Here is a 22264-nt window from a genome sequence, read left to right as displayed (position 1 = left end):
CCCTAAATGCCCTTGAATGGAGCAGCTTGTAAGGCCGTGTCAGAGGGCAGTTAAAGGCCAACCACATTTGCTGTGGGTCTGGAGTCAGCTGGAGGCCAGACTGGTAGGTTCCATTCACTAAAGGGATATTAATGAACCAGATGCTTTACAATAATATATTGTTTCACACTCCATTGCAGATTTAACTTTCAATTCCCGATCTTATTAGTTCCACTAGCTACTGTGGTGTAATTTGAACCTGTGTTTCTAGTCCACTCCTCTGGATTAAAGTCCAGTAACACATCACCACTACACTCATTTTCCCCAAACAATGTTTTTTTTTTCTCTGAACTGTTTTTATGTGGCATGATCAAATGGCTCCCTTTTGCTGTCACCTTAAATCCAAATCTGTGGGGAAATCTTAAGTTAGTTAACTTGGAGAGGGCAAACTCTACCACATCACACTATCTCGAACAGACGAGATGGCCCATTAAATTGTTGAGCTGATCCGAAAGTGATGCACTTCCACCCACCCCCTTCCCAGCTTTTTGAACAATTTTGAAATGATTGAAGTGCAATTTATCCAGTACTAAACCATTCCATAGTAATAGCTAATGCAGAGTTAAGAACTTAATGCAAGGAAAATTCTAACACACACACACTCTTCGTCTATTTAGAGCAGATCATTGATAAGTACAGTGGAAGAATGCCCTTATGTCCTTGAGTTATGCCAATGGGACTGTTTATATCCACACATGGGGTCTTGGTTTAATGAATTGATCTGAAAGAGGGCACCTCTGCCAGTGCAGCATTCCCTCAATACTATATTTAATTGTTAGCCTAGATCCTTACTTATTGCTGCAGAATTGGCTTGGCAACCTTTTGATTACTAGTAAAGGTTATAACTGACTGAGGAGCCACAAACGGCACCTTAGCCTCTGTAAATCATTGTCTTCTACCAAAGTGTAGAAAAGATATACTAGGATGCTAGCTAGACTGGAAGGTTTGAGTTATAAGGAAGTTGGATAGACTGGAACTTTCTTCCCCAGTGAGTAGCAGACTCAGAGGTAGAAATGGCAGTGAAGGGGGCTTTTGACACATCGGCCTTCATCAGTCAGGGCACTGAGTATAGAAGTTAGGAAGTTATGTTGCAGTTATACAGGATGTTGGTGAGGCCACACTTGGGAGTATTGTGTTCAGTTTTGGTCACCTCGTTATAGAAAGCATATCATTAAACTGGAAAGAGTGCAGGGGAATTTACAAAAATGTTGCTCGGACTCAATGGTCTAAGTTATCGGGAGAGGTTGGTCAAGCTAGGACTTTTTTCTTTAGTGTAGGAGATTGAGGGGGAACCTTATAGAGGTGCATAATATAATGAGAGGCATGGATAGGATGAGTGCACTCAGCCTTTTTCCCAGGCTTGGGGAATCGAGGACTAGAGCGCATCAGTTTTAAGGTTAGAGGGGAAAGAATAAAAGGGAACCTGAGGGGATACTTTTTTTTTATATATACACGGTGGCAGCAGAAATGGTTGAGGTGGGTACATTAACAACATTTAAAAGGCATTTGGACAAATACATGGATAGGAAAGGATTAGGAGGATATGGGCCTGAGGGGAAACTTTTTTTTTTAACACGGTGGCACGCACATGGAATGAGCTGCCAGCAGAAATGGTTGAGGTGGGTACATTAACAACATTTAAAAGGCATTTGGACAAATACATGGATTGGAAAGGATTAGGAGGATATGGGCCAAGTGCAGGGAAATGGGATTAGTGTGGATGGACATTTTGGTCGGCGTGGACCAGTTTGGGCCAAAGGGCCTATCTCTGTGCTGTAGGACTATGACCATAGAGGTATATAAAATCACGAGAGGCATAGATAAGTTGATAGCCGACAGTTTTTCCCCATGGTAGGGCAGCCTAAAACTGTAACATATACGTTTAAGGAGAGGGAGGAGACATACAAATAAATCCAGAGGGCGAATGTTTCCACATAGAGGGCAGAGTGTGTCTAGAACAGGCTGCCAGAGGTGGTGGAGGAGGGCAGTACAATTTTGTTATTTAAGAAACATTCCGACAGGTACCTGGACGGAATAGGTATGGAGGGATACGGACTAATCCATATCCATACAGGCAAAGGGGACTAGGTTAAATTGTGAAAGCTGGGTGGCATGGACAAGTTAGGCCGAAGGGCCTGTTTCAATGCTGTAGACCTCTATGACTCTAGATTGTCAGCTCCACTCAGCAGTGAACCCATCATCTTGGATGCTGGTCCATGGGTGCGAGCTGACGTTGCCATAGAGTGTTGCATTGTCAGAGGTTCTGACTTTCTGATGTGGTGCGGCTTAGGCTGAGACTTTCTGCCATGACAGGGTAAATGTAAAAAGGTCTGAGACCATTAATGACAAGGGTGTGTTCCTGATCTCCAGGCTCATTAATCCTTCGATGAATAGTAACAGAGCAGGTAATCCTTCAGTTAGAAGGTAATTGGTACAAATCCTGCTCCATATCACGTTATTGACACCTCAGCGTGGTACAGAGGGACTGCTGCACTGTCAGAACAGCAAGCCTTCAAACAAGAGGGAAAACCTCAGGCTGTCTTCATCAGGGATAGCTGAAGAGACCAGGAATCTGCAACCTTACACACTCTCAATTCCACCCAGTGCCGTTATGGAAGGATGGAAGAAACAAAAAGATTAGGGTTAGGCTTAGAGAGTTAGTTAGGATTAGAGAGATGAAAAGATTCAGAGGAATGGTTCCAAGACTGAGCAACTTCAGTGACATGGATAGACTGGAGTAGCTGGAGCTATTTTCCTGGAGAAAGAGAAAGCTGCGATTTGATCAAGGAGCTCATAATCATGAGGAGCCTGGACAGAATCAAGGGGAAGAAACTCTACATTAGCAGGAGCAGAGATTACAGGTTTAAAGCAAAAGCAGCAACAGAAACAGAGGAGAAAACTTTCACACAGCCAGCATTTGGCCTCTGGAGTTTGCCGGCAGAGTGTGGGGTGGAAGAAGATTCAAGTCAGGGTGCAAAGGGGGAAATTGTATTGTTATCTGTTAAAGGAAGAACGTAGGCTGACAATGCGGCAGGGAACGCCATTATGAGCATTGCTCATTCAGAGAGCTGGCAGAGATACGGCAGGCTGAATGGCTTCAACTAGTTGGTGCTATAACAATTCTGCAATTCGAGCTGAGGATTCTGTAGTGCCCTACTTCCAAACAATTCAATGCTTTTAAATGTGCAAAACTATTTGAAAATCACGAGAAACTGCACTCCAGCTCTGAACACAATATAAAAGGATAAAGTTTATTGTTTTTTGGAAACATTATTCCATACAAAGAAAGTTTTTTTTTGCCATCGGTGATAAATCCATGTAGTACCAACATACAGCAACACCCAACCGTACATAGCCTGCCAACAGATGTGATTTAATGAAGAGTGGGGGGCAAAATGAGGGGGTGTCAGGAGAATGGAGGTGCCACCAATTGACTAAGGAATTCAAAGTAAGGGCAGTGTTGTGAATATCCCAGGGGAATGAAAACATTACTTTCTTTTGAAATTTCCAAGCACTTCCATTCATTATGGGAAAAAGCTTTGTTTTTCAACCTGGTCCGTTCTGTTGGGAATGGAAGGGGAGGTCATGTGATGCGATCTCCAGGAACGTCACTCTGAACAGGAGTTTGCCAAGTATGCTCATTTCCTGGAGCAGGTCAAAGTCTACATAGAGTAAGCCCAAGTTTCTGCTTTACCAGTGCCTCAGATTTCACATAATTAGAGACTAGAACTGACTAGAACAGTGTGGCAGGGAACAGGTGGACTTCCTGGACACATTCCTCCCCCCCCCCATCGTACCAGATAAATCTTGTTGGCCCTCCCCACTTGCCTGAGCTATTCCTGCCATCATATGACTATGGGCTACTGGAGTGCGCAGACTGCTATTCACTGGGACCTAGCATTGGTACAAAAGGTGGAACTGCTACAGTTCTGCCCTTGGTGTCCGAAGAATGGCAGCACAGGCAACGTTTCCTCAAGACCTTCAGTATCTAAACCCAAGACGCTGATCATTGGCTTGCCCATGAGGGGATCACGGTAAACCAGCATCCCATCCCGCTCATCCTTCACATTCTCAGGATCAGTGATGAGGAACGAGGAAGTTGTGGTACAACCCACTGTCACAAGTTCAAGAATACTGATGCTACCTACCAAGGTCCAACAGTCAGAACGCCAGCTGAGGACAGCTAACACCAGGACCAATTACATCGGGAGCCTTCCCTGTCTGGCCGGGACTTGAAAAACTGAGACATTGGGGTTTATCTTGTGGAGAAGTGTTGGACCCTTTACCCACTGGTGTTCAGAAGAATGAGACTATCTCAGTGAAAGAGATCTTCAGCGATGGCGGACAGGGTGGGTGGAGAAAGGATGCTTCCTCTTCTGACGGAGACCAGAACTATGGGATAGAGTTCAAAAATAAGACATCACCCTTTCTGAGACATAGAGGAGAAAACATTTCTTCTCTCAGAGCATCATCAGTCTGGGGCATTCTTTTCAACAGAGAGCTGTGATGGGGGGAACTGAGTTATTAAATTTATTCAAGACTGAGTTAGAGGGATTTTTGATGGTCAAGGGACTCAGGGAGCTACTGGGAGGGGGAAGAAGAGGCACACAGGAATGCGGGGTCGTTACCCCAATGATGATCAGCTGTGATCCAAGTGAATGGTGCAGCACACCCGTGGGGCTGAATGGCCTACTCCAGCTTTAAGACCAATGTTCACTATTGAGGAATGGGAGGCGAAGTGGGGAGACGGGGAGGGGGCACTGAAGGCCTGCAACACAATAACTGCCTTAATGGGGCTGTACGGCAGAAAGGAAAGGAACCAGTTTAATCAGCTGATAAATGATATAAACACAAGAGCAACGTTGCAGTGCATAGTGGACGTTCAGTACTGGCTGGCATTAGCTTCTCAGAGTAGTCCCGATGTACACTGAAGCAATAGGATGAGAGTAGGATGAGTTTTTACTTACAGGCAGTAAACAGCGAATGCTAGGAGAGGCAGAGGATTGGGTTCAGAATAGAAAATTCTCTCCCAGACACCTTCTGGACTTTATAAGGGGAGCACCAGTGAGTGCAGACTGACCCATGGCAGTGATGACCCTGGTGGTATTGGGGCAGATCTACACACAGGGCAGACCAGCTTCAATACCCACCCCACATGATGATCGCTATCATTTAGGAGGAAGGGCAACAGGGTTAGTACACAGGAGAAAGCTCCGCTCTGTCTCATGTGACACTGTGCAAAGACCCCCGGCACAATGTCACATTCGCCAAACCCAGCCAAGGAGGCAGTAGGGGCACTAACACTGGCATGATGCCCTGAACTCAGAGAAAATGACAGGAGGGGGAAGTAAACCCCAACTGGTTTTTAAAAAAAAAAAATCACCAAGCAAGAGTTGGATGGTTTGGAGGTGTGTGCACACATCACCATCGGTTAATACCTACTAAGGTTATGGTGTAAACACTGTTTGAACATGGCCCAGAATGATGGTTGAAAGCCTCAACAGAGAAAAGGCTGCTGTATAAAAGTGGCAGCAAACTCCATTTCTATGCCAGGACAATCAGAAAAGTCATGGTTCCAGGATCCCTTCCACTGGTTAAAGGAGAAAAACACAACTGATTGACCAAAATTATACGTGCTAAAAAATAAAACAATTTACCACACAACTTGATTGTTTTGTTGGCCAGTTGAGTTGATCCCATCTCAAACTACCCGAGCAGGTGATTTTATAAATTTTTATTAAGTTCTAGCAATGAGACTTTGCTAAAAAACCTCCCCCCCACCCCCACCATTCAGAGAAAAATGACAAACAAAATCAGAAACTCTTGGAAAAAGAGACATTTCAGGTCCAGCTCCCCTTCTTCAGAACCATTCTGAGGAAGGGTCACTGGACCTGAAACGTTAACTCTACCTTCTCTCCACAGATGCTGCCAGACCTGCTGGAGTTTCTCCAGAAATTTCTGATTTTGTTTCTGATTTCCAGCGTCTGCAGTCTCTGGGATTTTTGTTTAAAAAAAGAGAGAAAAACTACATGCTGGAGCTGACAAAGCACACAGAAACTGATAGAAACACTGGCAGTGAGGGATAAACAGAGAGAGAGGAAGGCTGAAAGCTCACCAGATAAGAAACGAAAGTGGAACTTTCTCCCACAAATCATTCAAATACTTTAAGAAAGAATGTGCCACTTTGGAAAAAAAGGAATAAGGAACTGCATACATGGTAAACTTAGATGGACAGCTGATACACAGGAACATTCAATGTTTCTGTGCTCTGATCCAAGATCAAAGTTCTAAACCAGAGTAAATCCATTTTAAGAGCTAACCCATCTGCTGCTTGCCATCACTAATGGTCTGTTGCACTTTTCCTGCTGCCTTTATTTTAAAATCAAAAAAACGTGCTTAAAAGCAAAAATCACTGAAGCCTAGCAGCCCAGTGCAGGCAATGCCAAGGTGGAATTGCACCTTCCAAAGTTAGTCTCCTGACCTTTAGAAGCTGCTCTCCAGGACCAAGCTTTGGATCGCTGGCTGTGAATAATCCTAACTTGTCAAATTCATAAACACTAAACCTCACCAACCCAAAACGCTCAAGTGTGGAAAAACGTTACACAAAAATCCTTTTATTTTTGGTGTTTGGGGGGTGGGGGGAAGGGGGCGGATGAAGGAAGTAAAGAAGAAATACTGCAAATCTCCACTTGCTCCTGGGACCTGGCCTTAGCCTGGCAGTACATAGAAACCAATCCCACAATTCAAGCAACTACCAAGCTCAGTAAATAAATAACAAGATAGGTCCATTCATTTTCATCCAACAGTAAACAAAGGTTGGCAAATCGTAACAACCGATTGGTGGCGGCTGTAGAAAGACAATAGCTCACAGTTGGCAGTGTCATCTGTTGGTAACTGTGGACTTTGCCAAGCACATACACCTCACTCCTGCTAATTGGGGGCTGAGACACTCAGTAACACACAGCTTTCCAAGTCCAGCATAGTCACCCATTACAGAACTAAAGCGCATGCAGTGTGTGTCCCATCCTGAATGCAAAGAGCATTGGGACAAAGCAGCCAGAACATTAAAGGAGGCGATGCTTTCGTGAATTGCTTTAAAATAAAAACCTGGGGAATATTTAGCCTAAGACAAAACAAAGCTTAGGAGTTCAATGGATTATAATTCAAATAATTAAGCAAGGAGCTCTTGCGCAGGGGTGTGTAGAACTCAGAACAACATTCTTCCCCAAAACTGTGAACAACATTATGGCTTTGTACCAAACCCCTTTGCAAACCTCCAATTTTAAAAGTGAGATATTATTCTCAGCTCTCAGGTCTTGCTGTGTTAGGGAACTGCTCCGATATGGCTTTGTGTACAAATTGCTTAAGAACTCTCGTTTGTTCTTTGACAAAAAAAACTTTCACCTTTCTCCCAAAACAAAAGGGTCTCTCTTTCTCTCCCATCCCCACCCCACCCCTCTTCATCATTTCCAAGAATTTAGCAGAAAATTGGGACCAACTTGTCTGGTTGCAAAAAAAAAAAGATTCACCGTCATGTGGCCAAAGTGTGAATGTTGCAGAATTAATTACTTGGCCACAGGTTAAACTTATTGGTTTTAACTTTTGTTTTTGGCAGATTTCAGGGGAGCCTGTGTATCACTGCAGAGGCCTCAGGTGTTCAGAATCGCAGGCCAGGTCAAAGCGTCTAGAAGTGGAGTCAGCACACGGAGAACTTAGATATCCATCTCAAACTGAGCATCATCCCCTAGAAAGAGAGAGAGAGAGAGTTACGGGTCAATATTCTGGTGCCTTAACGAGCTTAAGTGGAATCCGAGGAGGAAAGGTAAGAAGGGCAGCTTAAACCTAAAGTAAAAGGGATAAATCTCACAACTGCTACAAAACTGCAACCTTGGCTCCACTGGTGGCACTCTTGCCAGAAGGTTGCAAGTTCAAGTCCTACTCCAGCACAAACATCTAGGTTGGCACTGCTGTGAAGCACTGAGTGGACATGTTGCCAAGAGGCATGGATACCTTTCGGTTAAGGCATTAAGCCTCCGTCACACCTGTTCTTGGGACTATTTCAAAGTAGAGCAAAGGAAGCTTTCCCAGTGTGTCGACCAGCATTTAACTGTCAACCAACGTTACTAAACAGAGGCAAAGGGGTAGGCCATTCAGCCCATCAAGCCTGCCACATCATGACCAATCATCCAACTCAATGTCAATTTCCCATGTCATCTCTATATCCTTTGATCGCTAAAAAACAAACAATTTATTCTGTTGCTGTTTGTGGAAAATGGCTATGCGGCACATTGGTTCCCCACTTTAAAACAACGCCTGCACTTTCAAAAGAAAGTAAGTGATTAATTGGGTGTAAACCACTTTGGTCACTAAAGGCGCTATATAAATTCAAAAGCTCTTTCAGTGCAATACTTACCCAGTAACAGTGGGGCCCAGGCCCACATTATAGGCTTAATGGCCCTTGACTAAGTTTAGACACATACCTTACTGAGAGTTTGAGGAATTGAATTTTGCATTTACGTAGTAAATTGCACATCCTCAGGACATTCTACACCAGCTCACGGCTAATTAGTTATGGATGGCATAGTCACTAGTGCAGGTATTGATGCAAGAAATGTCAGGTCCCTTCTCTGGTTCAGATAGTGATTGGGTTCAAGCCTCATGCCAAACCCACATGTACCAACATTAGCTGCCACTTCTCTCAGTCACCCCATTGCGTGAGTTCACAGATGTAACAAAAACAGTACTTGCTATGGAACCAAACTGGTGGTGCCAAGGGATCACTGTACACAGTCCAGCCTCTGCCATTACAACCAACCAGCCACAGAGAGCATTGGGGCATTTACATCCAAGCCTCTCTTTTGACATTGGTAGAGCAAGATATCGCAAACATAGAATTACAGAATCCTTGCAGTGCGGAATGAGACCATTCGGCCATCGAGTCTACACCGACCCTCCAAAAAAACATCCCACCCAGACCCCTCACCCTATCCCTGTAATCCTGCATTTGCTACTAATCCACCTAATTTGGACATCTTTGGATTGTGGGAGGAAACCGGAACATCCGGAGGAAACCCACATAGACACGGGGAGAACGTGTAAACTCCACACAGGCAGTTGCCCGAGGCTGGAATCAAACCCGGGTCCCTGTTGATGTGAGGCAGCAGTGCTGAGTCACTGCGCTGCCCCTGGATGAGAAAAACATCCAGAGAATCCTGCTTTGATGATAGAAATACTCAGCATATCTGGCAGCAGCCAGAAAAAAAGGTTCACGTTTCGTTTCCTATTTCGATGCTCTTCGCTTATTTCAGCTTTCCAGCATCTGTAGCATTTTGCTTCTGATGCTGGCTGAAGGATTGAAAAGAGAAAGCGGCCAGGTTACTGTGCAGAACTCCTTTGCTCTTCTTCAGGGGGAATCATCAATATTCACCTGAGGACCTGAATTAAAGGTCAGGTTTAATGTTGTATCTGGAAGGCAGTACAGTAGAAACTCAGTGCAACACTCTTTCAACTGAGCTGGTGTGCTTCAGTCTCTAAATCTTGAGCCCATAACCTTCTGATAGAGATGATGTGGAGGAGCCGGTGTTGGACTGGGGTGGACAAAGTTAAAAATCATACAACACCAGGTTATAGTCCAACGGGCTTATTTGAAAGTGTTATCCTGTTCCACAGTTACTTGATGAAAGAGCAGCACTCCGAAACCTAGTACTCCCAAATAAACCTGTTGAACTATAACCTGGTGTTATGTGATTTTTAACTGCTCTCTCGCTTCTATGAGCTGAGGCCAATTTGTGCTCTTACCCCCAGGTACAAAATAGATACCGTTCGGAAAACACATGTAATGTATATGGTGGGGGAGGGTAACTTCATGAATCTGCCTTCCTTTATACAGCTGTGGCTGTACTAAAAGTTTACTGTTTAAAGAGTTTGAAAATGTGTTGCTGGAAAAGTGCAGCAGGTCAGGCAGCAGCCAAGGAACAGGAGATTCGACGTTTTGTGCATAAGCCCTTCTTCAGGAATGACAATAGACAATAGGTGCAGGAGTAGGCCATTCAGCCCTTCGAGCCTGCACCGCCATTCAATATAATCATGGCTGATCATTCCTAATCAGTATCCTGTTCCTGCCTTCTCTCCATAACCCTTGATTCCACTATCTTTGAGAGCTCTATCCAACTCTTTCTTAAATGAATGAGGAAGAAGGGCTGAAGGGCTTATGCCCGAAGAAGGGCTTATGCCTGAAACGTCGATTCTCCTGCTCCTTGGATGCTGCCTGACCTGTTGCGCTTTTCCAGCAACACATTTTCAGCTCTGATCTCCAGCATCTGCAGTCCTCACTTTCTCCTGTTTAAAGAGTTTGACTGACAAGGGAGTGACAGGAGATCAGCGTTCAGCAGGATAGTGTGGTTGAGGTCACATTCAGATCAGCCATAATATTATTAAATGATGAAGCAGGGTTGAGGGGCTGGTTTAGTTACTGCTTCTCTGAACTCACATGCTGACATTTAATACCCTGAAACATAGCTGGTAGTTGAAGGTGATTTACCCTGTGTAATAAAGGGCACTCAGGGCAACGGTTTGAACAAATAAATGAAGATTGGATCCAAACGAGTGAGCTTGAAGGACAGATAAGAAGCAAGACAGAGGAATTCGGAAGGCAGAGGGAGTTAAGAGTTGGAGAGGAGCTGGAACACTGGAGAAAGACGTGAAGCTGGAAAGATTGCCTAAGCACAAAATTCCACAGAAGTTTATTTCAGCTATATTGTTATTTACTTATTTAGAAGGAATGAGCAAAGGGGAAATAAAAAAGTTACACCATCACTCCATAACTTTGCTAAACAAAAGTTAGAATTATTCTAGTGTAAGTAGAATAATCTACCAATGAGTCCACCCTGGTCCATACTGACTTTCCACCTTCCTTAGTGACTGCTACACTTGGGGCTAATGACAAAGCTTCAAACTTTCTGAACGGATGCTGGATTTTCTCCTTTTCAAATACAGATTTTCAACAAATTGGTTCTACCACATTTTGGGAAGGTGGGGAGCTTGAGGGATGGATTCTGAAAGGACACCTGCTTCACGATGGGGGAGGGATGAGAGAATCTCTAACAATTCAGGCATACAGTTTAAAGATTTAGGGCTCACAGCACCATGAACCGAGGTTCGATTCCAGCCTTGGGCAATTGTCTGCGTGTGTTTCCTCTGGGTGCTCCGGTTTCCTCCCACAGTCCAAAGATGTGCAGGTCAGGTGAAGTGGCCATGCTAAATGGCCCGTAGTGTTAGGTGCATTAGTCAGAGGGAAATGGGTCTGGGTGGGTTACTGGTCAGAAGGACAATGTGAACTTGTTGAGCCGAAGGGCCTGTTTCCACACTGTAGGGAATCTAATCTAAAAATCAGGGGTTTCTTACATTCAAGATGGGGAGGGGGAGGAATTTCTTCCCTCACACAGCCTTTAGTCTTTGGAATTCTCTACCACAGAGAGGAGTGGAAGCCAGGTCATTCAACACTGAGTTGGACAGAGTTTTGACAGACAAAGATTACGAGGTTAGGAAACAGAAAAAAAGGGAGGCTAGGGCCATAATCAAATCAGCCACCATCTCAGTGAATGGAACAGCAGGCTCAGGGAGCCGAATAGCCTACTCCTACTCTCACAACCTTTCCGTATATTAGTGGTTTGGTGGATAAATAGGAATAAGTGTAAGTTTAGCTCTGTCTGGCTGAAATGGTACTAGGCCCATAACCTCCAATTATTACCAAACAAGGAAAAAGAGAGTGTTGAAATCCTAGTGGTGTGGAGATTTCTCAAGTCAAGAGAAAATATTCATAGTCCAAGAGGAGATGTCCAAGTAGGGAGCGAACTTGGGGGGAGGTTATAGAAAAGGAGACATGGTTTGGTAAAATGGGCAAGAGTTAAGACAAAAGGAGAGCGTGCAATCAGACTAAAGACACAATATAGGAGTGCAAAGAGTTTGATCTGTACTACTTTTGGGAACTAGCAATTTTTGGGAACTGACCGGACTTACCAGCTGCACTTGCAAAACTCTCATGACAGCACCTGACATTCAGTAGGATTTGACAATACGACGATTTCACAAATGCGTCCAAAAGAATTAGACTGAAACAATTTCGGATTCAGTTGGAATTGCAGCGTCGCATACTTGCCTGTGCTGGAAACTACCTGTATTCATACACAGGCCCTTGTTCTTTGCAGATATAAATAAATTGTACATACATTGCGCCTGTTTCAACCTCACAAAACAGATGACAGCCACGCTCAGGTTCATTTTTCGAGGCAATGCCTTGACCAGAGTTAAAGTGCGTGATTTAAAACTGAAACCAAATGTGGCAATTAACTGTCAATCATAATGAACTGGCACATTCTCCAAGGCTGCACCTCTACTAATCACAGTGCATTTGTCAACCAATCAGTACTCTTTTCTCACACAATAGAAATGTTGTCTTCGGTGTCGACCAACACCCTGGAGTTGTTCAGGGAGAGGTGGGCGCCGCAGGGAGTGGAGTGCATCATTTCTCCCTCCAATTCTATTTTGATTTAGTCCCTACCCTCCCCCTCACTGTTTTGATCACACAGCATTGCCCTTTGATGTGAAGGGCAGTGTTTGTCACTGGCCACCCGGGTGTTTTCCTATCTTCCTGGTAAAAGAAAAACAAACAAAAAATTTAAAAATAGAATAAAAAAAATAGAAATGTTGTCTTCCCTTTACGTTGGTATTTCTTGCCAATTTATCTTGACAAGTGCAAAACAAACAGCTTTGACAAAATTAGTGCTTTTTCCAGCAATACTGTCATTCTATATTACCAAATAATGAAAAGCAAATACAGTAATTATGAGTATGGTTATACAGATGAGTGAGTGTGTTAACTGCACCTGGATGCTGTTAATCCATACTGGTTCTTGGCATCACTCATCATTTCTGCTTCATAAATATTAAGATTAAAATCAGATTTAACTGCAGTCATTCTTAAATATAATTTAATCTCACCAGCAGCTGCCTTCCTCTCGCGGTTGTTGTTATCAGCACAGTGGCCAGAGTCGTTCGCTTCTACCTTGGCATCATCGGCAGTGCCAGGCGTGGTCACACCTGGGATGTGCGGGAGATAACGGGGAGGGGTCTTGGCAACTGGGGAATGGCGACACTCCATCAGAAACTTCCGATCGTAAATTATCCGGGTTCCTGAAAGGAATTAAACAAACATCACAGGAGGATATACCAAATTAAATTCACACAAGGAGGTCTAAACCGGTTTCCCATCCCCTTGTGTGTTTTAAGGCAGCACATCTATTACATTAAAAACAAATCATGACGTTTCAAGAACATACAAACGCATGAATTAAAAAGGAGTAGGCCGTTTGGCCCCTCAAGCCTGATCTGCCATTAAGATAATAATCAATTTGCTTATGGCTTCAATTCCGTATTCCCAGCACATCCTTGGGAACCAATAACTCTTCTTCACAAGAATCTACTGACATGTTAAAAAACAAAAGAATTTCATGTCCTAAGGCATTCCAAGAAAATTCTCCTCTGTCTTAAATGGGAGATCCTTTATTTTGAATCTGTTGCAGCTTTTTGCACAATGGGAAATGTCCTTTCAGCATCCAGTCTGTCAAGTTCCCTCAGGATTTCATGTGCTTCAATACGATCACCAACTTTAATAAGCATAATGAGATCAGACATTGTTTATTCATCCTTTTGGAAAACAAAATCAAGGACTTAGAGAACCCGCAGAGTAGCCATATGCCAGTGGTGGTACCAGTGCTGAGAGATTTAGTATTTCTTGTTCTTTGAAGGGATGTAGTCCTACCCCTAACTGCCTTATGGAAGGTGGTGGTGAGCACAGCTTTTGAGAATTACTGCAGTCCATCTGGTGTATGGTCACCTACAATGCAGTTAATGAATTTCAGTATTTTCATAGAATCCCTCAAGTGGAAGCAGGCCATTTAGCCCATCGAGTCCACACCAATCCTCCGAAGATCACTCCATCCATATCCCCCCCCCTCCTTGTAACTCTATATCCCCCATGGCTAATCCACCCAGCCTGGGGAATGGAATTGGGAATCAGAGTTAGACCACTGCCTAGAAATGGGAAGTGAGGGGCAGAAAGGGGATAGAATCATAGAATGCCTATGACGTGGAAACAGGTTATTCGGCCCACCAAGCCCACACTGACTCTCCAAAGAGAGCATCCCACCCAGACCTACACCCCTATCCTATCCCTGTAACCCTGCATCTCCCATGGTTAACCCACCTAGCCTGCACATCTCTGAACACCATGGGCAATTTAGCATTGCCAATCCACCCAAACCTGCACCACTTTAGACTGTGGGAGGAAACCAGAGCACCCGAAGAAAGGTCTCAGACACGGGGAGAACATACAAACTCCACACAGACAGATAGTCGCCCGAGGCTGGAATCAAACCCAGGTCCCTGGCGCTGTGAGGCAGCTGTGTTAACCACTGAAACATTATATCGCCAATTTTGTCCCAATGACAATGAAGGAATAGTGACGTATTTCCCAGTCAGAATGGTGACTGACTTGGAGGGGAACATGCAGGCCATGGTGTTCCCAAATACCTGCTGTTTCTGTCCTAATTGGCCACAGATGCCGTGGTATTTGGAACTTGAAAAGGCTACAAGAAACTGCAGTGAGCTCCTTGGGGCTGAGCAGAGTGATGTGCAGGGGTTTGAAAAGGATATTTAGACAGAAAGCAATTTCCATTGAGGTGCACTTTGGAACCAGAGGACACGGATTTAAGGTCACAAACCCTTGAAGCAGAGGGAAATGGGAAATATAGTAAATTATTCAATTCAGCGGCTTTGTGCGATCTAAAATACTGAGTGTCAGAAGGTGAAGGAGCTTTCCAAAGAAAATTGGGAAAGTTTGTCAGGACTTCACAGGACAAACATACTAACCAATCAGGAGGCACGTACAGACATAATGATTTGAGTGGTCACCTTCTTGGCTGAGATTCCACAACTCACACCTCGTTTTCAGCAGCCTCACCCAGTGACCTGCATATTGTTCACTCCTTAGCCTAAGGCCTAACCTCTCTGGTTAACTACAGCAGCAGTGTTCAATAGAAAAATTGCTCACCAGTCACAGGCGAGGCTACAGTGACACCTGTCAAGGCACATGCAGTAATTTTAGTGCCCCTAGTCTCACGATACAAGTAATCCAGATTTGATATTTTTAAACAAACATTCACAACCACTCAGTAACCAAAGCAGTAAAACACCCATAATGATCATTAACCATTCACACACACTGCCTTGTATTGTTACCTTCCTGCCAAAAGGCGCAAGAATCTTAAAAGTTCACATATACACACTCCATTCAATGACAAGTTTTATAGATCAGCATCCGCAGTTCTTTCGGCTTTCATTAGAATCAGTTTCCCTTTCAAAATCAGGGGCAGTAAGTCAGTCTCCTCTAGCCCCACACACTCAAAGATCTTTAGCTCTCCCTATCTGCCCTCTTAACCAACTCCCAGTTTTAAACTGCTCGACCACTGGGGCATCCTATCAGCTGGCAAGATCAGAGATTCTGCACCTCTTGTTTTCCCTCCTTTTTGCCACTCCTTAAAACCTCTCTCTATATTTGGTCATCTTACCTAATAACACCTCAATGCTTGTGAAGTACCAATGATGTTTTATGATGTTAACAGTGCTATACAAGTCTGCTGTCCACTGCACAGCCCCATGGTGTCCACCACAGGTACAGAAAGGGGGCAGGCCCTGAATCCAGCCCCAAACTGGTATTAACTGCAAACTTCAAAATTTTACCCCGTATTTCAATTTACAGATCATTTATATGTAGCAACTAAAGCAGTAATCCCAGCACTGACTGTGAGGGAACACCACTGTCTACCACTCTACAGTCTGAAAAACAATTATCCACCACCTTCAACGTTCACTCCCTCTACCAGCAATGCATAGTTGCAGCAGTGTGCACCATCTACAGGATGCACTTTAACAATCCATTAACAACAACCCCTCCCAAACTCTCAATCTCCGCACCCCATAAGGACAAGACCAGCACATACACTGCACCACCAAGTGCAAGCTGCCCTCCAATCATTCACCATCCTGACTTGGATACAAGTCATTCATTCACGGTGGCTGGGTCAAGTCCCTGCAGCTCCCTCGCTAACAGAACAGTGGGCACATTCACATTGGATGGAGTGCAGCAGTTCAAGGTGGTAACTCACTATCACCTATTCCAGAGCAACTGGGAATGGGTAATAAAAAGCCAGGCTAGCAACATCCAACTCCCATGGATAAATTTAAACAAAACCCTTCATTAACCTTCTGTTTTTACTTCGTCAAGGTATCAGATTCATCGAGGTCTGTCCTTTAACAAATGCGTGCTAACGCTCCTTAATTATTTCTTGTTCACTCACAGGACGAGAGCGTCACTGGTTAGGCCAGCATTTATTGTCCATCTCTAATTGGCTAGAGGGCAGTTAAGAGTCAGCCACATTGCTACAGGTCTGGAGTCACATGTAGGCCAGACCAGGTATTAGATTTTCAGACGATCAACAGTCGTTTTATGGCCATTATTAGATTTTTTTTTAAATGGAACTGAAATCCTACCATCAACCAGTTTTTAGAAAGCCCATTGGAATGGGCATTCTGGACCTAATACTTGGAAATGAGCCCAGACAGGTGGAAAGGGGGTGGTTCGGACAGCTTACGTCTGAACAGGAAAGCAATCGACATCCTCACAGGAGTGGGAGGGTTCCTAATGCTGACAAGGAGGGTTCAAATTAGAATTAGAATCCCTACAGTGTGGAAACAGGCCCTTTGGCCCAACAAGTCCACACCGACCCTCCGAAGAGTAACCCACCCAGACCCATTCCCTCTACCCTGACTAATAGCCTACACTATGGGCAATTTAGCACGGCGTTTCACCTGACCTGCACATCTTTGGACTGTGGGAGGAAAACGGAGCACCCAGAGGAAACCCACGCAGACACGGGGAGAATGTGCAAACTCCACATCGAACCCAGGTCCCTGGCGCCGTAAGGCAGCAGTGCTAACCACTAAGCCACTGTGTCGCCCAAAGGTAAAGAGAGAAGAAAATTCTTAAATTGTAGAAGTTTTTTCAACCAGTTTTTAGAAAGCCCATGGGAGTGGGAAGTTCTGGACCTAATACTTGGAAATGAGCCCAGACAGGTAGAAGGCACATCAGTTGAGATAGTGACCATAACTCAGTTAGATTTAGGATTGTCATGGAAAAGGAAGAAGATGGGCCAGGAATAAAGGCTCGCAACTGAAGGAAGGATAATTTTATTAAGATACAACTCGACCTAAGTGGACTGGAGAAGCTACTTAAAAACGGTGGTAGAGCAGTGGGGTAGTATTCGAGGTGAGACAGCGAGAATACATGGCACATATGTTTCCATAGAGACAAAGGCTAGGACCAAGAACCTTTGATGTCAGGGGGCAGGGTGTGGGAGTAGGTACTCGTGGATTCAGCAGCCTTCAAGATGGAGAAATCCACAGCCTTTGAAAGGGGTGAGAGAGGAGACGTCAGAGGCACCGGCTGCAATTTTCAACTCCTCTGTACCAATGGGTGAGGACTCTTAACATTATCCCGCCAGTTGTTGTCTCCAGGAAATTAACTGACACTCTAACCTTGATAATGAGAAATTCGGAGGGACAGAATATATCTGCACTTGGGGACACACAGCTTAACAGGGATAATCTGCATGGATTTGTTAAAGCAAGGTGTTTTGACAAACTTGATTTGACGTTTTTGAGGAGGGAACCAGGGGGGGTTCACGAGGGTTGTGCATTTGATACAGTCTACACAGACTTCAGTGAGGCTTTGGACAAGGCCCCTCATGGCAGACTGGTCAAGAAAGTAAGAGCCAATGGAATCCAAGAGAAAGTGCAATGTTGGTTCCAAAACTGGCCGAGAGGCAGGAAGCAGAGGGTGATGGGAGGGGGAAGTTTCTGTGACTGAAAATCTCTATCCAGTTGAGACTCCACAGGGCTCACTGCTGGGGCCTTTGCAGTTTGAAATGATTTGGACTTAAAACTTGGGGAATATCATCAAGGATTTCATGAATGACATGAAATTTGTCAGGTGGTAAATAGTGGGGAGGGTAGCTGTAAACTTCAGGAAGATATAGATGGACTGGTTAGGTGGACTGAGCAGTGACAAATGGAATTAAACCCAGACTGGTCAAAGGTAATATACTTGGGAAGGGCTAGCAAGACAAGGTATCACACTATGAATGGTAAGTCTCTGTAAAGCACTGAAGACCAGGGGGACCTTGATGTGCTTACCCACAGATCCTGACAGTAGCAGAGCAGGTACATAAGGTAGCTAAGAATGCACGTGGGATACCAGCCTTTATTAGCAGAGGCAGAGAATACAAGACCAGGAAGATTATGCTGGAACTGTGTAAAATGCTGGTCAAGCCACAACTAGAGATTATATTGTGTGCAGATCCAGTCACCACATTGTGACTGCACTAGAGAGAGAGTGAAGAGGAGATTTACCAGGATGCTGCCTGGGCCCCAGGGTCTGAGCTTTAAGGAAAGACTGGGGTTATTTCCCTTGGAGCAGGGAAGGTTGAAAGGGGATCAGATCGAGTTGTATCAAAATATCAGGAACAGTGGATAGGAACTACCGCCCCATGGCTGAACACTTCAACTCCCCCTCCCACTCCACCAAGGACATGCAGGTCCTGGGCCTCCTCCATCGCCAAACGCTAACCACCCGACGCCTGGAGGAAGAACACCTCATCTTCTGCCTCGGGACCCTGCAACCACTCAGCATTAATGTGGATTTCACCAGTTTCCTAATTTCCCTTCCCCCCACCTTATCCCAGTTCCAAGCTTCCAACTCGGCACCACCCTCTTTTCGATCTATACGCTCCACCCTCCTCTCTGACCTATCGCCTTCTCCCCTATCTTCACCCCAGCCCTACCCACCCCCCCTCCCCAGTTATCTCTCAGCACCCCGGCTCATAAGCCTCATTCCTGATGAAGGGCGTATGCCCGAAACGTCGATTCGCCTGCTCCTCGGATGCTGCCTGACCTGCTATGCTTTTCCAGCACCACACTCTCGACGGTGGATAGGAAGGCATGTTTTCCATTTGTAGAGACAACAACTGGGGCATCGGGCTTCAGTTAGAAGGCTAAGAGAGTGGAGGAGAAAGTTTTTCACTGACAGGGTGGACGTGTGTCTATAACATACTGCCTGAAACACTAGCAGAAACTCTCAATACTTGAGCAGTGTTTAGTTATTCACTTGCATTGCTGTAGCCTCCAGGTTATGGGCCTAAAGCTGGAAAATAGGATCAGTGTAGTCAGATCTTGTTGGCCAACATGATACGCTGAATGGCCACCTTCTGTGCTGTAAAAGTCTATGGTTTATCCCCATATTCCTTGTTGTCTAGTAACTAGAAATCTGTCAATCTCCAACTCCAACTTACTTAACTACTGAGCTTCCACACCATCTGGGAAAGAGAATTCCAAAGATTCAGCCGGTCTGAGTAAAGATATTCCTCCTCCTCAGTCCTAAACGGTTTGCCTTTTATTCTGAGACTTTTTCCCCTGGTTCTAGATGCACAAAGGGTCCAGGGACACAGACCGAAGATTCCAAGTGAGAGACAGTTTTCATGTAAAGAAGTAGGGAGGAAGCAAAATTCTTCAGTTGCATCCAGAAGCTTTATTTTCCAAGCAGTTCGTAGAAAGCCCAACAAGACATTTGAAATGGAGCCCAGTTAAGTGGAAGAGAGTACTTTCTAAATACAGCAAGCAGTAATGAGCTGGAACTCGCAAAAGGAAATTGGACAAATGCAAAGTAAATCTGCAGAATAATGGGGATTGAGAGGACTGGGCGAGTGGAACTGACTGGATTGCTGTGTGGAGAGCCAGTATAAACTCGAATGGTCTCCTGTGGTGCCAATGACTGTCTGAATCTAGCACTACAGTTTTCACTTCATGTCAATTTACTCCCTTGCATGGAAAATGCTACGGCTGGAGAAATCTCTTCAGGATGCTGCAGGGTCAAACCCTAAATTATATCAAACACCACCTCTCCACATACACACACACACAGTCTTATTGTCATTCTACTGCATATATAGAAACTCTGTGTAACATAGAGCACTGTGGCACAGAATGATCCCCAGGAAACACTAATCTAACCTGCTATTGTTCCTCAAGATGGCAATCCCATAATGCAGTATAATTTAAGTAGACATGAACACAAGATTAAACCAGTGCCACAGGCTCAGTCGCTCCAATAAATTGCAATTCTCTTCTCTCCCAAAGAAGCTAACAGCACTTTCTCGTTCTACAAACTGCTCTTGATTATTAGTTCCCAGTCCTCTAGAGTACACAGTCATTGCTTTAAAAACAAACTCAGTATTTTTATTTTTAGAGAGTCCCCTGTTTTACAACTTGGGGAGCTTGCAGATGTGCCACCTGCTCCTTATGGAGGGGCCTGGAGCAAGCTCCACATGGTTGCAACTCCCAGAAGATCACGGCAGAGGGGGGGCTACTGCAGCCCCACACTTGGTTATTTTTTAGTCAGCGTGCTGATGTGCCTGTGTGTCGAAGTGAACTTGTGAGACCTATCAACCATTAACCCCCAGAGACAGAGTAGGATACCATCCCCTGCTCTCCATCTCACTGACGCCACCTTCCTCTCAATCCTTCACAATGAAAACATGTACCTGACAGCAAAGGACACAATGAATATTAAAACATAAACACAGCAACAGAAACCAAGAACAGGAGTAGGCAATTCGGCCCTTTGAGCCTGCTCTGCTATACAATTCAATCATGCTGATCATCTAACTTAGTCTCCTGCTCCCACTTTCTCCCCACATTCTATGATCCCTTTAGCTTCAAGAACCATATCTAATGCTTTCTTGAAAATGTTCAATGATTTGGCCTCAACCATATTCTGTGGTAGTGAACTCAACAGGCTCACCACTCTCTGGATGAAAAGATTTCTCCTCATCTTGGTCCTAAATGGCCTGCTCTACATCCTGAGACCAAGACCCTTGGTTCTGGAGTTCTTAGTCATCAGAACAATCTTCCTGTGCTTACCCTGTCTAGTTCTATTGGAATTTTATAGGTATCTATGCAGCATCTATAGGTACTTTACTGTGCACTGTACCTCCAATTTGCAAACTGCAATTTGTCACCTGCAAGCTTACTAACTACACCTCGTATATCCAAATCGCTTATATGACGAAAAGCGATGAACCCAGCAATAATCCTTGTGGCACACCATTGGTCACAGGCCTCCAGTCTGAAAAGCAACCCTTCACCACTACCCTCTGTCTTTTACCTTCAAGCCAGTTCTGTATCCAAATGGCTAGTTCTCCCTGTATTCCAAGAGGTCTAACCTTGGTAACCAGTCTAGTACAAGGAACCTCGTCAAACTGAGGTCCACATAGATCATGTCCATCACTGTGCCCTCATCAAGCCTCTTACTTCAAAAAAATTCAATCAAGTTAGTCAGACAGAATTTCCCATGCACAAAGCCACACTGACTATCCCTAATCAGTCCTTGCCTTTCCAAATACATATAAATCCTGTCCCTCAGGATTTCCTCCAACAACTTGCCCACCACCATTGACAGGCTCACCGGTCTATAGTTCCCTGGCTTTTCCTTACCACCTTTCTTAAATAGTGGCACCATATTAGCCAACCTCTAGTCCCTACCTGTGACTATCGATGATACAAATATCTCAGCAAGGGACCCAGCAATCACTTCCCGAGCTTCCCACAGAGTTCTAGGATCCAAGACCGTGTTAGGAAACTGGAGCTGGAGTTGGATGAACTTAGGATCATTCGGGAGGCAGAGGGGGTCATAGATCGGAGCTTTAGGGAAGTAGTAACTCCAAAGATTGCAGACAGATGGGTGACAGTGAGGGGAACTGGGAGGAAGCAGCCAGTGCAGGGACCCCCTACGGCCGTTCCCCTCAAGAACAAGTATACCGTTTTGGATACTTGTGGGGGGGACGACTTACCAGGGGCAAGTAACGGGGCTCAGGCCTCTGGCACGGAGCCTGTCCCCGTTACTCAGAAGGGAAGGGTGAAGAAGAGCAGAGCAGTAGTAATTGGGGACTCGATAGTTAGGGGCACAGATAGGCGGTTTTGTGGAGGCGAGAGAGACTCACGTTTAGTATGTTGCCTCCCAGGTGCAAGGGTACGTGACGTCTCTGATCGTGTTTTC

General features: G+C 44.8%; 1 protein-coding gene across 2 annotated transcripts in view; it reads right to left on the bottom strand.

Annotated features, from left to right (window-relative positions):
- Positions 1-3263: 3263 nt before the first annotated feature.
- Positions 3264-22264, bottom strand: part of eif4ebp2 (eukaryotic translation initiation factor 4E binding protein 2) — a 30961-nt gene continuing 11960 nt past the window's right edge. For both annotated transcript variants that reach the window (XM_043678761.1, XM_043678762.1), the window contains exons 3-4: positions 13039-13230; positions 3264-7783 (exon numbers count right to left, since the gene is read on the bottom strand). In XM_043678761.1, coding sequence (XP_043534696.1) covers positions 7752-7783; positions 13039-13230 — 224 coding nt within the window. In that variant the 3' untranslated portion in view covers positions 3264-7751. The remainder of the gene's footprint in view (positions 7784-13038; positions 13231-22264) is intronic.

The sequence above is a fragment of the Chiloscyllium plagiosum genome, chromosome 38 (assembly GCF_004010195.1).
Source record: "Chiloscyllium plagiosum isolate BGI_BamShark_2017 chromosome 38, ASM401019v2, whole genome shotgun sequence".
In the NCBI taxonomy this organism is placed as follows: Eukaryota; Metazoa; Chordata; class Chondrichthyes; order Orectolobiformes; family Hemiscylliidae; genus Chiloscyllium; species Chiloscyllium plagiosum.
The sequence above is the reverse complement of the archived record's forward strand: the minus strand, read 5'-3'. Positions and strand labels throughout refer to the sequence as shown.